We start from the raw sequence: 17321 nt of genomic DNA, 5'->3' as shown, positions 1-17321 counted from the left end.
GGGGGGGTGACCTCGAGATGTGCACCTGCTGACCCTCCTCCCTATGGGTACCTGAGGGCCCCAGTTGAGGAGAAAGCGCAACAGAAGTGAGATTAAGCTGCCACCCCCCCATTTAATAGATGCCACCGAGAGCTATAATGAGGGAGTGTTGTTCCTGCAGCAGTAGAAAGCACCCTACCCAAGCCCACACCTCCACCCTATCCCCATAACCCAGTAACCCCACCCAACACTAAGGGCAATTTTGGACACTAAGGGCAATTTATCATGGCCAATCCACCTAACCTGCACATCTAGGACACCCGGAGGAAACCCACACAGACACGGGGAGAATGTGCAGACTCCGCACAGTCAGTGACCCAAGCTGGGAATCGTACCTGGGACCCTGGAGCTGTGAAGCAATTGTGCTAACCACTATGCTACTGTGCTGCCCAACACCGTGCTGTCAGCGCATCTCATTTTTATTTCAGATCTCCAGCATGCAGAGTATTTTGTTTTTAATGTGTTTCCTCCTTTTCTCCAATGTTGTGGGGTCCACCCTACACAAAGCCCCCGAGGAGGCCCTTCAATCTCAAGAGGTGAGCACAAAGTTTGAGTGATATGGTCACGTGGGGCCATTGTTGCAAGATTTCAAGTGATGGGGGAGGAGGTGGAGGGTGGCGCGACGCCCTGACGTCACCACGCCGATGTCGAACGTGACCTCTGCGCAGTGCATAATGGGACGGGCCGAAAGATGGCGGATTTTGACGAGTTGAGGGTGAGTGGTTGAGTGAGTGAGTGAGTGAGTGAGGGGGAAGGAGGGAGGGGCAGGTACACGGGCTGGCGGAGGCGGGAACGGGCCAGCAGAAGAGAGCCCAGCTGGAAACGGCGGGCCGCGGGAGGGCGGGAGCGACACGGTGAAGAAGGAGCTGCCCCGACCAGTGAAGCGTCTCCAGACGGTAGATTAAATAAAAAACCTCCTCCAATGTACCAAATAATTGAAAATGTGTATGAGATAAATCAGCCGGTCTATAATGACAGGGAGTGTCGGAGCTGGGGGCCGGCAGGCCTAGGATCTGACAATTCCCTCCCTTTCTGTGAAAAGCTGCTCTCTTACCGGGCGCCTCATTCATGTCTGGTTTGTCACCTCAGCCAAGGCAATTAGGTAAGACTTGGAATTTTAAAATGTTCCAAAAACGGCAATTTCAGTGATTTTATTCCCCCGCGCCTCCTCCGGGGGATGGACTTGCTCTCCTCTTGCTCTCTTTTGTCTAAAACGTAGAGTAGGAATGGTTTCAGTATCTTTTTAAATGTGCGAGCTTTATGGTATTTTTGACCATCATTGATGGGCTGAACTCTTGTTGGTCAGGAGTCTTCGGCTGTTGAGATCAGTTTTGTGTTTTTGTATTATTCAGGTAAATAGCAACAGTCGGATTTCCCTCCCCAGAAGTTTCAGTTGTCACTTCATGTGTAATGTTGAGATCAACCGTCTCTTGGACGAGCATTTCAAAAACAACTTGGCTCATAAAGCACTTCCCCTTTTACACACAGCAGAACTGTCTATCTGCCCCCCCTTAACCTCGTGACAAATTAGTCTTGTCCTCTTTGCTTTGTGAAATTATTTTTTTTCTAAACGCAGGTCCTACGGCACTTTTTTTTAACACTTGAGTAGTCATAATCTGGTTGGATGTTTTAAATCCAAATAAGGGATGTCTGCTGTTGGGTCAAGCCAACTGATTTTGAAAACCGTAGATAATATTTGGGACCAGCTGGGTGCAATGTAAGTATGAACCTGATGGCAGTGACACAAGCCTAAGAATGTAACATACCACCATCAATTTGACTCCATTAAACATTTTGTGAAAATGTATTAATAATGGCGAGCAGATGGAAAAGGAAGGTTCATAGAATTTACAGTGCAGAAGGAGGCCATTCGGCCCATCGAGTCTGCACCGGCTCTTGGAAAGAGCACCCTACCCAAGGTCAACACCTCCACTCTATTCCCATAACCCAGTAATCCCACCCAACATTAACGGCAATTTTGGACACTAAGGGCAATTTATCATGGCCAGTCCACCTAACCTGTACATCTTTGGACTGTGGGAGGAAACTGGAGCACCAGGAGGAAACCCACGCACACACGGGGAGGATGTGCAGACAGTGACCCAAGCCAGAATCGAACCTGGGACCCTGGAGCTGTGAAGCAATTGTGCTATCCACAATGCTACCGTGCTGCCCTTATAGTGGCATAGAGGAACTAGTTCATAGTGGAACCAGACTGCAGTTAATAAAAAATATGTTTAGTGCTAAAAAATAATGTTTGCATGATTTTAAGTAACTTGTATCTGAAAAAGGAATAGATGTTGAACTGTATTTTCTCACTAGGATTTCAGTGAAGTACATTTTTGGATCTGTCGTGAAAAATCACCCAAGTATATTGGGAGTTACAGGTTGGTTATTGGTACTGATGGATGAGCTTGAGGTAATGGTTTAAATGTGTATTGCCAAACATCAAACGGTATTGGTTTAGTGATCCGGTGTAGTGTGCACAGTATTTGTCTCCTTATTTAAGGAAAGATGTAATTGCATTTGAAGCAGTTCAGAGTGTGTTTATTAGATGCCAGGAATGGGTGGGTGTCTTATGAGGAAAAGTTGGAAAGGTTAGGTTTGTATCTACTGGAGTTTAGAAGAATAAGAAGCAAATTGATAGGAACTTTTAGTATCTTGAGGGGTCTAGACAGTTGTTTCCTCTTTTGGGGGAATTCTAGGACTAGGGGGTCACTGTTTAAAAATAAGTGGTCACCCGTTTAGACAGACACGAGGATAATTATTTTTTCTCAAGAGGGTCGTGAGTCCCTGGAACGAACTCCCTCAAAAGGCAATGGGAACAGAATCTTTGAATATTTTTAAGCAAGAGCTTGATTAACAAGGGGGTGAAAGGTTATCAGGAGTAGGGAGGAATGTGGGGTTGAGGTTACAGCCATGATCTTATTGAATGGTGGAGCAGGCTCGAAGGGCTGAGTGGCCTACTCCTGCTTCTAATTCAAATGTTCGTATGGTCCAGTCACATGGTAATAAGCAAACTTTTCTCAGTTTGCTTCAAGTTGGAGAGTTGATTCATATTGAGACTGCTAAAACCCAGTCTGTTAGAGATAACAGCTTGAAACTGCTCGACCTGCCACATCCTGATATTTACATGGCAATGCAGTGATGAAAGGAATACATAGACATAGAACAGTACAGCACAGAACAGGCCCTTCGGCCCTCAATGTTGTGCCGAGCCATGATCACCCTACTCAAACCCACGTATCCACCCTATACCCGTAACCCAACAACCCCCCCCCCCCCCCCTTAACCTTACTTTAATTAGGACACTACGGGCAATTTAGCATGGCCAATCCACCTAACCCGCACATCTTTGGACTGTGGGAGGAAACCGGAGCACCCGGAGGAAACCCACGCACACAGGGGGAGGACGTGCAGACTCCACACAGACAGTGACCCAACCGGGAACCGAACCTGGGACCCTGGAGCTGTGAAGCATTGATGCTAACCACCATGCTACCTGAGAGCTTGATATTTAAAGCTTTTTTAATTAGTTGTTTGAAAGTTAGTTGGGCAGGTTGGATGGTCAGAGACTTTTTCCCAGGGTGGAGGGGTCAATTACTAGGGGGCATAGGTTTAAGGTGCGAGGGGCATGGTTTAGAGGAGACGTACGAGGCAAGTTTTTTTACACAGAGGGTAGTGGGTGCCTGGAACTCGCTACCGGAGGAGGTGGTTGAGTAGGGACGATAGTGACGTTTAAGGGGCATCATGACAAATACATGAATAGGATGGGAATAGAGGGATACGTCTCCGGACGTGTAGATGATTTTAGTTTAGACGGGCAGCATAGTCGGTGTAGTCTTGGAGGGCTGAAGGGCCTGTTCCTGTGCTGTACTTTTCTTTGTTCTAGGACACAGCTTGGCAATTTTCCACATTGCCGGGTAGATGTCAGTGTTGTAGCTGTACTGGAACAGGTTGGCTAGGGATGCAGCAAGTTCTGGAGCACAAGCCTTCAGTATTATTGCCGGATTATTGTCAGGGCTCATAGCCGTTGCAGTATCCAGTGCCTTCAGCCGTTTCTTGTGTCAGTGGTTCACCAGTAGCTTATCAAAAATGTTGGCTCATCTTATTCTTCTCTGGGTGTGGATTTAAAGCAAACCTTGTTTTTTCATTGTAAAGTGAAGATAAACTCATCTGAATGCTGAAATGTACCCATTTCAAATCTGAATGACAGGAAATGGCTTTAAATCTAATCTAACCTGTTTACATATGTGTTAGAATAGAATTGATTTAAGGAATGTAGGTAGTAATTTGCCGAATTTAAAACCTGTGCCGTTGTGCAAAACCTAAGCAGACTCTCGCTCCGAAATTATTTTCCAGTTTTGAGGTAACAGCTACTGCGTAGATTATGTAGCAGTCGGCATTGAACACAAAATACTTGATTTGTAAATTAATACTTTTCTCAGTGTTAAGAGTTTAGATGAAAAAGTTACTGAGGATGAACATTGAGTGAGGGTTGATGAAAATATTTAGGTTGATCTACGTCTTTTTATTTTTCAGAATATGGTTTCGAGTTTTCGTGTCTCAGAACTTCAAGTATTGTTGGGTTTTGCTGGTCGTAACAAAAGTGGTCGCAAACATGAACTCCTTGTAAGAGCACTCCACCTCTTAAAGAGTGGCTGTAGTCCAGCTGTTCAAATCAAGATTAAGGAACTGTACCGACGACGTTTTCCTAGAACTATTGAAAGCCTTGCTGACTTGTCAGCCATAAAGTCTTCAGTTTTCACTTTGGACAATAATCTCTCGGCTGACTCTGAGTTGACCTCTGGGATCGCGCATTCTTCAGCGTCCACATCAGCCACACCTCAGACCTCATCACCATTGGTTAGCTCTGTGTTGCTGCATGAGACTAAACCCAATATCGAAATGCAAGAGGCTTCTCCTTCCATCCATCCTGTCCATCCAGATGTCCAGCTGAAAAGCATACCCTTTTATGATGTACTGGATGTGCTTATTAAACCTACTAGTTTAGGTGAGTTTTAATTTTCAAACAGTACAAAAATTGAGTACATAAATATTTTAGGCAGAGCACAAAACTCTGCATACTTTTCTGCATACTATTTAAAAAGCCTTTTTTCCTGAAGGCTACAAGATGGTGCATCTTCAAATACCTTGCTTACATGATAGTGTTTTATGTGTTAGTGTAAGTTACTTAACTACGGACATCACAGCTAAGAGTTTGCAGAATGTGCATTTGTTAAGTTTAACTGCCACAATCTATATAGCTCTGTTTTGCAAACAACATTGTTGTCTGCATTGGGAAATGTACTGCATGACTAAACTGAGGGTTTCCTTGGGTGCATGCTGAGTTAGCTGACCTCAGCCGAGCTGCCATCTGAGGTGCTGTAGTTGGCTCAGTGTCCCCAGCTGAGGGAGAAAATTTAGCCAGAATTTCTGCTTATAAGTTACCCCGTGATTCCTGCTGGAAAGGAGGTCTAAGACCGTTCCAATGTTTGCTCACTAAGTTCTGACTTGGAAAATAGCCAGTTGGGATTCAAATGTTGGTCAATGGTTAGTATCATTAAGTGAATTTTATAATCAGATTATTTAAACTTCAGATTTTTCTTTGTGTTGTAGCAGCCTCAATACAGCATTGGAAATCTCCTGAGATGGTATTAATACTCAGAAGAGAAGTAAAGTTAGTATTTGTGATGATTTGTTTTTTATACATTGGTTGGGAAAATAAATCACGTCTTTGGTGTTACAAAGATCAGAGTTAGGGAGATTGAACTGGGTAGGCTTGGACAGTCAACCTGGACACATATTTAATCTGGAAAAACTTTTTAGCTCAAACCAATCAAGTTATTGATCTTTTCAAAGACAATATATTTTTTCATTTCAGTTCATCAAACTGTAACAGGAATTCTAGAAAGGCTATATTAAATTCCCTATTGTCCAGTCTTTCATTATTGTTTATACTCTGTATAAACAGTTGAATTTCTGATTGGCTCCAGAGTTGGGTAGGCTGGGAATTACCAGCTGCTGGCCGACATGCTGGGCTGCCGACATGACCGAGCCTTCAGGCTATTTTCCAAGAGGCTGGACCAGGTGTTTGGTGGCTACCTGCCCACCCTATCAAAGAACTTCTCCTGTACCAGAATTTTCCAGCCCTCCTGCAGTGGCCAAAACACAGCAACAGAAAGGAGGCAACCTTACAGCAGCGAACTGGGAAATCTTGTTTCACTATGTAAGCATAACAGCCCCTAACCTTCCCTACAGCTGACTTACAAATAGCTACATGCTTCCCCATGGGCAGGAACTGCCATGGCATTGGTCTGGCAGCTGTCACCATTTTAAGGTTGCAAGATCTTTTTCTTAATATAAATTTAGAGTACCCAATTATTTTTCCAATTAAGGCACAATTTAGCGTGGCCAATTCACCTAACCTGCACATCTTTGAGACCCACACACGCACACACGGAGAGAATGTGCACACTCCACACAGACAGTGACCTGGGCTGGGATCAAACCCAGGTCTTCAGTGTTGTGAGGCAACCGTGCTGAGAGGGAGCCTCAATCCTGTGGTGTCCCCTCTCGCTCTCTTTGTCAGCAGACTGCAGCTCTTTCCTTACAGGAAAACTTGCCAGTGGTCCGCGGGACCCTGTCAGACATCCTTAATTGGACCTGGCTATTAATTGCCCTGTGAGTTAAAAATCCTAGTATGCTTGTCATGGTCATGCTGTGTGAGGTCGGGACCGGGAAATTATCCCAACATCAGGTTCCCAACATCAGAACAACAACTGGGCTCTGTTTTATTCAACCTATAAATAATTTTAAAATTTAGAGTACTCAATTACTTTTTTCCAATTAAGGAGCAATTTAGCGTGGCCAATCCGCCTACCAGGCACATCTTTGGGTTGTGGGGGCAAAACCCACGCAAACTCTGGGAGAATGTGCAAACTCCACCCGGAAGGTGACCCAGAGGCGGGATCGAATCTGGGACCTAGGCACCGTTAGGCAACTGTTTTTTTTATATTAGCCGCCCAGTAGTAATTGCAGAAGTTCGTCAGCACCCAACCCACCCTCTCCCCGACTGCGCTCCAGCAACACTTTCTTCACTCGCAGGGTTTTACTCGCCCACACAAAGCCCGAAATAATCTTCACCCACTTGAAAAAGGCCTTGGGGATGAAGATGGGGAGGCACTGAAAGGCAAACAGAAATCTGGGGAGGACTGTCATTTTCACGGTCTGTACCCTCCCCGCCAGTGATAGCGGGAGCATGTCCCATCCATTTGTTCTACCAACCGGGATAGGTTTAACTTGTGTAGTACCTCCCATTTCCGGGCCACCTGGATTCCCAGATTTCGAAAGCTCTTCCCTACCATTCTAAGCGGCAGCTATCCCAGTCTCTTCTCGTGCCCTCTTACCTGGATCGCAAACATCTTGCTTTTCCCCATGTTCAATTTATACCCCGAAAAATTGCCAAATTCCCCCAAGATACGCATTACTTCCCCCATCCCCTCCGACAGGTCCGAAATGTACAAGAGCAGGTCATCTGCGTAGAGCGAGACCCGGTCCCCCCCAAAATCCCCCACCAAACAGCACTTTCCAGTTCCTAGAAGGTCTTAACGCCATGGCCAATGGCTCTATGGCCAGAGCAAACAATAATGGGGCGAGGGGGAACCCTTGCCTCGTCCCTCGGTAGTTCAAAATACCTCTACCTCAGCCGGTTCGTGCGCACACTGGCTACTGGTACCTGATAGAGCAACAGCACCCAGTCAATAAAGTCCTCACCCAACCCAAACCTTCCCAGCGCCTCTCACCGGTAATTCCACTGCACCCGATCATAAGCCTTCTCTGCATCCATCGCTACCACCACCTCAGCCTACTCTCCTTCTGAGGGCATCAGAATAACATTTAGAAGCCTTCGAACATTGACCTTGAGTTGCCTGCCCATAACAAATCCTGTCTGGTCTTCCCCCATCATCCCCGGGATACAGGCATAAACCTGGCCTGTATTCTTTTGAGTTTAGAAGGTTGAAAGGTGATCTAATAGAGATCTTTGAAATGATAAAGGAATTTAATGCAAACGATGCAATAAAATTATTTCTTCCAGTGAAATACAGAAGAGGAGGACATCATTTTCTAATAGAGCTCAGCCATGTTTTCTTGACATATTCGATAATGTAAAGAGTTGGAATATATTCAGACAGTGTTACTTTTCATCCTGAAGTAATGCTCTGTGAAAGTGATTTCTCACCGTATTACTACGTAAAGTCGCTATCCCATGTCATCGAGTCGTACAGCACAGAAGAGGCCCTTGGGCCCATCGGGGGTCTGAACCGACAATAACTACCCCTAATCTTGTGCTAATCTAATGTGGAATTAAACAGTACAGATCCAGAAGATGTTAGTTGACTTTGACCAGTGTGAAATATTAATTCAAGTATTGTGTCTAAACCTTGGGCCAGAAAAGGAATCGATTGGCAATGTTACAGGGCTTGATATTTGATAGCATGCCATTCGACATGAAGTGATATCAGCATTGAGCTTGTTTTAATATGTCCATAGTCACACTTCCATGTTGCTTAGTCATCAATACTGGCTGATACATTTTTTTCTACCATTTTTCTTATTTTCCCAATCCCCTGTATCATGAGATTGTTGAGGTTATAGAACATAGAACATAGAACAGTACAGCACAGAACAGGCCCTTCGGCCCTCGATGTTGTGCCGAACAATGATCACCCCACTTAAACCCACGTAACCCGTATACCCGTAACCCAACAATCCCCCCATTAACCTTACACTACGGGCAATTTAGCATGGCCAATCCACCTAACCCGCACATCTTTGGACGGTGGGAGGAAACCGGAGCACCCGGAGGAAACCCACGCGCACACGGGGAGGACGTGCAGACTCTTTAATGTCCACAGCTTGCCTTATTGAGATCACCTAACAAAGTATTAACACCCTGTTAATGGATAATTGAGAAGTGGTTTGGGGCATTTTGCTTTGTGAAATGCTACAAATAATTAAATTGGGCCATTTAAAATAGCCCAAAATAGATTCCGATATCTGGAGATCTGGACACCGATCCGCAAGTGGAACCTGACCAGCCTGATGGAGGAAGTAAAAAAGGACCTACAGAGATTGGATGCACTCTCCCTGGTGGGGAGAGTGCATGCGATCAAAATGAACGTGCTGCTAAGGTTCCTGTTTAGATCCATACCGATCTTCATCCCCAAGGCCTTCTTCCAAAACGTAAATAGTGTAATTATGGTGTTTGTGTAGGGGGAGGGTAAGAAGCCAAGAGTCCCCAAATCAATACTGCAAAGGAGGAAAATCAAGGGAGGCCTGGCACTGCCAAACTTACCATGCTACCACTGGGCAGCAACAGCGGAAAGAGTGAGGGGATGGGTTCAAGAACCCAGCTCGGATTGGGTGCAGATGGAGGAGGCCTCCGCCAAGGGAACGATCCTCTGGGCCCTGGCCACGGCAGCACTCCCATCCCCCTCAACAAAATGTACATTGAGCCCAGTGATAGCGGCCACACTGAAAACGTGGGGCCAACTAAGACAGCGCTTTGGACTGACCAAGATATCCCCCATGGCCCCCATCTGCGGTAACCACGGATTCCCACTAGCCATGCGAGACGCAACGTTTAAGCAATGGAAATAAGACGGGGAATGCTGACAGTTAGGGACTTCTACGTAGGACACAGACTAACAATGCTGAATGAACTAACGGAGGAGTTGGAACTACTGACATAGGCACCTACAAGTAAAGCACTTCCTCTGCAAAGAGATACAGGATACACCTGGGCCCTGGAGACCACACTATTAGAGGACCTGATGACCACGGACAGTAAGGAAGGGGGACTCTGTGGGAAAATATATGGACAGCTACTGAACAGAGCCCGAACACTACTGGACGAGACCAGACCGAAGTGGGGTGGGGACTCTGAAGCGAAGCACTGAGAAGGGTCAACTTCACTTCTTCCTGCGCTAAGCTCAACCTCATGCAGTTCAAAGTGGTGCACAGAGCACACCTGGCCGGAACCCGAATGAGCAGGTTCTTCCCGGAGATGGGGGATAAATGTGAACGGTGCCAGAGGGGGCCGGCCAACCACACCCACATGTTCTGGGCTTGTCCCAAACTTGCTGGGTTCTGGACAGCCTTCTCCGAGACAATGTCCAAGATTGTGAGGGTGAAGCCATGCCCAAATGTGGCAATCTTCGGGGCATCCGAGCAGCCAGAGCTACACATGGGGAAGAGGGCCCAAGCTTTTGCTTCCCTAAGGATTCTCCTTGGCTGCCGATCAGCAGCACCACCCACAGCTGTGAGCTGGCTTGCTGACCTTTCGGAATTTCTCCACCTGGAGAAGATCAAATTCGCCATCTGAGGGTTGGAGGAACGCTTCCTCACTGCATGGGGGAAATTTGTCGGTCTGTTCCAAGACCTGTTTGAGGCCAACGACAGCCAATAGAGAAGGAAACTGGAAGGAGTAGACAGGAAAAAGAAAACTAGATACACCTACCCCCGGCTAGACCAGGAGGGGGCATCAGGGGATAGGCGGATGGGCTGGGGGAGGGCTCGCTGTTTTTGCACTGTATAATAAACGAAGACGAATGGCAATGTACATAACTTTGAAAATGCCATTAAAAAGAGTTTAAAAAAAATAAACATTGCCATCAGATGTAGAAGGAATTTGGAAAATATGAACGTGTACGAATCACAATCCTTGCGATCTAATGTTGAACTAGAACATTATTTTTATTTATTCTTTCACAGGATGTGGGCATCACTGGCTAGGCCAGCATTTATTGCCCTTCCCTAATTGCCCCTGAGAAGGTGGTGGTGTTACCACTGCCTTGAACCAGTGGAGTGCATATGGGGTAGGTACACCCATGGTGCTGTTAGGAAGGGGGTTCCAGGGGTTTCAAGACGGCAGAATACAGAACTAAATTAATGAGCTTGAAGATGCAATCACCTGTGATTGACATTAGAGGTTGAATTCCTCATGGATATCTTGCATTGTAGCTGAAACTTGGAAACCTTTTTGGTATTTATTGCAGGCTCTATTCTGATAAGGGGAACTGCTAAATTTACAATGTAACAGGGAAGCACATATATTTTGAACTCATTTTACTGGAGTATTTAATCCTTTTCCACAATATTCAACATGTCACTGGCAGCTGCTACAATGTTGGAAGTTTCTATTTTGTTTTTTGTCTTGAAGGGTAATTTGTTGCTGGAATACAGCCTTCAAGTGGCTTGACCAAATGACCATTTTTCCATGTGTGAACTTTGGCAGCCAACACTAACAAACTACTTGTATGTAAATGACATTATAGCTAATGTATAATCACTCCACATCTTGTAATGCAATCAAAAACAGAAAATACTGGAAAATCTCAGCAGGCCTGAAAGCACGTGTGGAAAGAGAACAGAGCTAATATTTTGGGTCTCGATCTCTTAATGTGCCACTATCAGCACCCTTCTGAGCCATGATCACCATTTACATTCCCTTAGAGATTTTTCAGCATTTTCTATTTTTGTTTCAGATTCTAGCATCCACAGTAATTTGCTTTTACCTTGTCCATTCAGCCATTAAGTTATTGGAGAAGCTCAGAAAATAAGTTTCTTTTAGATGGCTCCTCTTGTTATTTGGCATTGAATAATGAAGCTACATGCATGGAAATGATCAGGTATGCCACCATAATGTTGCTTCACAGTGCCAGGGACCCAGGTTCAATTCACAGCTTGGGTCCTACAAGTCCTAAAGGACGTGCTGTAAGGTGAATTGGACATTCTGAAACTCCCTCCGTGCACCCGAACAGGCGCCAGAACGTGGCGACTAGGGGTTTTTCACAGTAACTTCATTGCAGTGTTAATGTAAGTCTACTTGTGAAACTAATAAAGATTATTGTTATCGCAACACCGTTCCAAAGTAAAAATGGAGTTCTATTGAATCAGATGTGTATTTATTACTTGTCACCCTCGTGGTATGATCAAACAGAGGGAGTGAGCAAGACTTTGTGCGTTGATCTTGTGGACACACTGACAATCATAAGACCTTTAGACTTTGAACAGCCAACACAATTAGCAGTTGCCTCACTGAGCCTTTCTTGTTGAAATGAAATGAAATGAAAATCGCTTATTGTCACGAGTAGGCTTCAATGAAGTTACTGTGAAAAGCCCCTAGTCGCCACATTCCGGCGCCTGTCCGGGGAGGCTGATACGGGAATCGAACCGTGCTGCTGGCCTGCTTGGTCTGCTTTAAAAGCCAGCGATTTAGCCCAGTGAGCTAAATCAGCCCCTTGAGGCAGGTGTACAGGCGATGAACCATGTTCCAGACTAAGGGGAACTTGTGTAGATCTGTAAAAAGTTCCACTGCTCCTTCAATGCTTAAGTGGGATGAACACTTCCCAGTGTGAAACTGAGCTGTGAAATTTGGTGAGGTCTCTAGTTTGATCCTGATCTCAAACAAAATGCTATAATTACTGCCCTTGGTCTAGATCTAGGAAAGGTCAGCCAGAGTTCCAGATCTCAGGAAAGTGTGGGTATTAGGGAGGATTAGTTTAGGTTCAACTTGTCATGATATGCAGACATGCACATAATGAGAAACAGACAGGCAGCTAATGAGCACAGAGAACAGGACATAACCAATCAGCAGGCAGAACACTTGGGGGTGGTTTCCCACTATAAAAGGCATGAGACACTCACACTCCGCCTCTTTCCACGAGGGACATCTACAGAGCGAGTCCGGTGTATATATCACTTAACGCATACAACATGTGGCTAAGAGCTAGTCTGGTTCAGTCAGACAGAGATCACACTTGGGTTAGCAGAGAGCCGAACTCACAGAATAGTGCTAACTGTGTGACAGGTTCAGTGAATCAAATTGAACTAACTTCAAGGTCTGTCAGTCATGGCTGCATCCAGTTGCAACCAGTGTTACCTCAGTGTGCTTAACACGACATGTTACCAGTAAACTGCTATCCTTTGGTGATTTACCTCAATCTGTTGAGTGACAACCAGCAAATGCAACCCGGCACCATGGAGAAGATCCAGCCTCCTCAACTGATGCGGACCTCCGGCAATCTCCGTGCCAACTGGCGGACTTTCAAGCAAAGGTTTCTGCTGTACAGCGAAGTCGCAGACCTCGAGGGTGCGTCTGATACAAGAAAGACCGTGCTTCTCCTCTCAACTGCGGGGGATCAAGCCATCCAAATCTTCAACTTGTTTAACTTCACCGAAGGCCAGGACAAGACAAAGTTTCTGACCATCCTGGACAAGTTTGATAGTCATTGTGAAGTGGACACCAATGAAATCTTCGAGTTCTTAAAACAACGCCGACAAGGTAAAGACGAATCTTTCAACTCCTTCCTAACTAATCTCCGTCTACTAGCACTATCCTGCAACTTTGGTAATATTGCTGACTCCAAGATCAGGGACCAAATCGTTTTTGGAGTTCACTCTGATCCTCAGAGAGCAGCTTTTAAAAATCAAGCATATATGACCCTGCCAGTCACGATTGAAATGTGTACAGTGCATGAGAACGCCAAAAATCGGTATTCCCAATACAAATCGGCTGAAGCCGAGAAGCTTACCTCCCACGAAGCAGTGTGTGTGCAGGCCATCGTCCGGATGCAGCGCCTCGGCCTTGATGAAAGCGGCCATTTTGCGCGCTCTCACCGGAGCCCCACGCATGCACGGTGTGAATGGGATAATGAAGCGGCCAATCACCATACTGCGCAGGTGCGAACGTCTGCCGACCGCACTGTGCATGTTCCACGACACACGGAGCGTAACGGCATCATGACGCGCCCAAACTGTGGCACCGTCCACTGAAAGAAACACTGCCCTGCAAGAGGCAGGCGCTGTTTAAATTGCAGGAAGCCTGGACATTATGCAGCCGTGTGCAGTTCTGCACCACCAGTCAAGGGCCAGCGTTCCCAACTCCAACGCAGGTGCGTTCGGAGTGTCCAGCAAGGTTTACAGGATTCTGATCCTGGCAGCATCACTGATCCAGAGGACGATTGCCTGGAGTCCCCCTACCAAGTGGACATCATCACCACACTTGAACACGCCTCGCCGACATCATTACGGAGTCTGCCCATCCTCACTGTGGATTCTGCGGACGAATGGCGTGCGGTGATGCAAGTAAATCAGTGCTCTAGCCAGTTCAAGCTGGACACAGGAGCTTCTGCCAATCTCCTTTCACAGGCAGATTTCAACCGCATCAAGAAGCCACCCAAGCTTCTTCCAGCAGCCTGCCAGCTCCTGGATTATAATGGCATCATAGCACTGGGACCCTGCCATCTACTTGTCTCCAATAGGAGCATTCACGCAAGTCTAAGGTTTGAAATCATCAAGCCAGACAGGGCCTCCCTGCTCGGCGCACATGCATGCAAGCAGCTGAACCTTGTGCAGTGGGTCTACACAATGACCTTCCCCAACGTGGATCTTCAAGCCGGCATTGACGACATCTCGCTCAGATGTGTTTGACAGGATGGGCACTCTGCCATATCGGTACAAGATCCTGATGCCACGCCTGTGGTCCACACTCCGCGCTGGGTCCCGGCTCCACTGAAGGAGCGCCTGAAGGCACAGTTGATGGATCTTCAGGACCAGGGCATCATCTCCAAAGTCACAGAATCGACTGACTGGGTCAACTCGATGCTCTGTGTAAAAAAAGCCTTCGGGGGAGCTGCGCATCTGTATTGATCCCAAGGATCTCAACCAGAATATAATGCGGGAACACTACCCCATCCCGAAGCGGGAGGAACTAACAAGTGAGATGGCACACGCCCGGTTTTTCACAAAGTTAGATGCATCACACAGGTTCTGGCAAATCGAGCTGGATGAGTCCAGCAGAAGGCTCTGCACCGTCAACACACACTGGCAGGTACTGCTATAGTTGTATGCCGTTCGGCATTGTCTCGGCCTCAGAGATCTTCCATAGAATCATGGAGGGCATTGAAGGGGTGCGTATGTATGTGGACGACGTTATCATTTGGTCCACAACCCCCGAAGAGCACATCTCTTGTCTCCAGCAGGTATTCTGCCGTGTCCATGCCAATGGCCTCAAGCTGAACAGGGCAAAGTGTTGCTTTGGCATGTCGACATTGAAGTTCTTGGGTGACCAGATATCGCAGCAGGCTGCGCGCCCAGACACAGACAAGGTCAAGGCCATCAAAGCCATGAAGACCCCTGAAGACAAGAAGGCTTCCTAGGAATGGTGAACTTGGGCAAGTTTATCCCAAACCTGGCCTCACACACCACGGCCCTCAGACACCTGGTGAAAAAGTCTACTGCCTTTGAGTGGCAGGCAGCTCATCAAGCAGAGTGGTTGGAGCTGAAAGCCAAGCTCACCACTGCACCTGTACTGGCATTTTTTGACCCTGACCGGGAAACGAAAATCTTGACAGATGCGAGCCAGGACGGCATCAGCGTGGTGTTGCTCCACTGCGATGACTCCTCATCCTGGGCATCAGTTGCCTATGCATCACGGGCGATGACGCCCACCAAGAAGCGGGACGCCTAAATTGAAAAGGAATGCCTGGGCCGTCTTACTGGAATTCTCAAGTTCTACGAATATGTCTACGGCCTGCTGACGTTCACCATCGAGACGTGAGAGTTTGGCTCAAGTTAGAATCAGAGCTTGATGGGAAATGGAATGAGAGTTTGGTCAAGTTAAAATCAGAGCTTGATGGGAAATGGAATGTCAAGTTTGTATACGTGCCTTGTGAAATAAATTGCTCCTGTGTTCGGCCTGGCATGGCCTTATCACAACCTTGACTGTCTGTGAGAATCTGTGGTGGGAACGAAACGCAGCCGGGGAAAGAGTCACTCCTCGGGTCTTTGATAAAGAATTGCTATGCCATGCAACTAGTGAGCTAACTGTGTGATTAATGATGGGAAGAAATAATTATATGAAGGAGGGGTTTGATGAGCTAATTGTATGACTAATAATTGAAAGGTTTGAGGGGTTTTGTAATAATATATAGTCAACTGTAACTAAGAAAAAATTGCTTTTCACTTGCTGTAACTCAGTTATACTTGTGCTGCAGCCCCGCGGTAAATAAAAGGTTCTTTAAAGTTATCTGGTGTTCAACTGATAATTACCTCTGGACTGAAAATTTAGAATTAACATATGGTGGCCCGTACGGGGATCTCTGGTGCGTCGACAGAAGCAGACGGTGTAAGCGGCAGATCGCCTCCTCCGGATGCGTGGGGAAAATAGGGCCCCCAATTGTGAGTATTTTTATCACTTTGGTTTTTCCCCTTCGCTGTCCCGGTTGCGAGCCTGTCCTACTGCCTGCTGCTGGAGACGTCCCTACGAGATTCAGGTCAGTCCGGCGAACCCCAGAAATTCAAAAAGCTTGGGTTTGAGTCCCTGAGGTTAGATTCCTCTAAAAGCTTGGGTTTCAGTCCCTGAGGTTAGAGTCCTCTAAAAGCTTGGGTTTGAGTCCCTGAGGTTAGATTCCTCTAAAAGCTTGGGTTTGAGTCCCTGAGGTTAGATTCCTCTAAAAGCTTGGGTTCGAGTCCCTGAGGTTAGAATCCTCTAAAGAACAAAGGTTGGAGTCCCTAAGAAATAGTTAAAAGAGGTAAAGAGATATTGATGCCAACATGGTCCTTGTTATTACCTAAAACCTTTGCGATAAAAGGTTCCTGTTAACTTTGTACGGCAGGTGACATAGAATCTTTACAGTGTCACCTTCGAGCTGTTAATTGGCTTGTACGGAGCGCGATTACTCCGTGATTTAAATTATAATCCCCTGCAGATGTGGATAACTCTGCTTAACAACACATAAACAGGGCAAAAAGCGTGCGGACCCTGCCATAAAACATCACACACGTAATCTCCTTAATTGAAAAACAGGGCAGGGTAACCCTGTAATAAATTCAAAATTGGATTAGTGATCTAGGATCGCTATTAAATTGTAATCGGAAGGACCAGCTGGCATCAGATAAAGGGCATAATGGGTAATACGTTAGACACCACTTTAGAAAGTGGCAGTGCACTGCAAACGCTTTGTGAACAGTATCCGGAACACTAAGCAGCTGAGATTATTATCGGGGGAATTGCATAAAATTTTAGGAGAAGAAAAATGGCCACTGGGGGAACTAATGCATTAAAATTGGGTATAACATTGACAGAGAAAGGAAGAGTTAAAACAGCCAAGGTCTTGGAAAAAAAGGAATGCGCATATGGGAAAAGAACCAGGTCATTAGGCTATCCGCCTTGAATCTGTATATTAATCCATGTGAGTTTAAGCTTAAGTGGGATA

General features: G+C 46.3%; 1 protein-coding gene across 8 annotated transcripts in view; it reads left to right on the top strand.

Annotated features, from left to right (window-relative positions):
* Window positions 1-659: 659 nt before the first annotated feature.
* The window catches only part of pias2 (protein inhibitor of activated STAT, 2), an 84032-nt gene continuing 67370 nt past the window's right edge, over window positions 660-17321 (top strand). For 3 of the 8 annotated variants that reach the window (XM_038790469.1, XM_038790467.1, XM_038790463.1), the window contains exons 1-2: window positions 661-754; window positions 4582-5053. In XM_038790469.1, the coding sequence (XP_038646397.1) occupies window positions 731-754; window positions 4582-5053 (496 nt within the window). In that variant the 5' untranslated portion in view covers window positions 661-730. Of the gene's footprint in view, window positions 755-808; window positions 936-956; window positions 1142-2406; window positions 2427-4581; window positions 5054-17321 lie in introns of those variants that run through there. The other 5 variants (XM_038790470.1, XM_038790462.1, XM_038790464.1 and 2 more) reach the window with 4 other exon arrangements.

Source organism: Scyliorhinus canicula, chromosome 3 (genome assembly GCF_902713615.1).
Source record: "Scyliorhinus canicula chromosome 3, sScyCan1.1, whole genome shotgun sequence".
Lineage (NCBI taxonomy): Eukaryota > Metazoa > Chordata > Chondrichthyes > Carcharhiniformes > Scyliorhinidae > Scyliorhinus > Scyliorhinus canicula.
The sequence above is the reverse complement of the archived record's forward strand: the minus strand, read 5'-3'. Positions and strand labels throughout refer to the sequence as shown.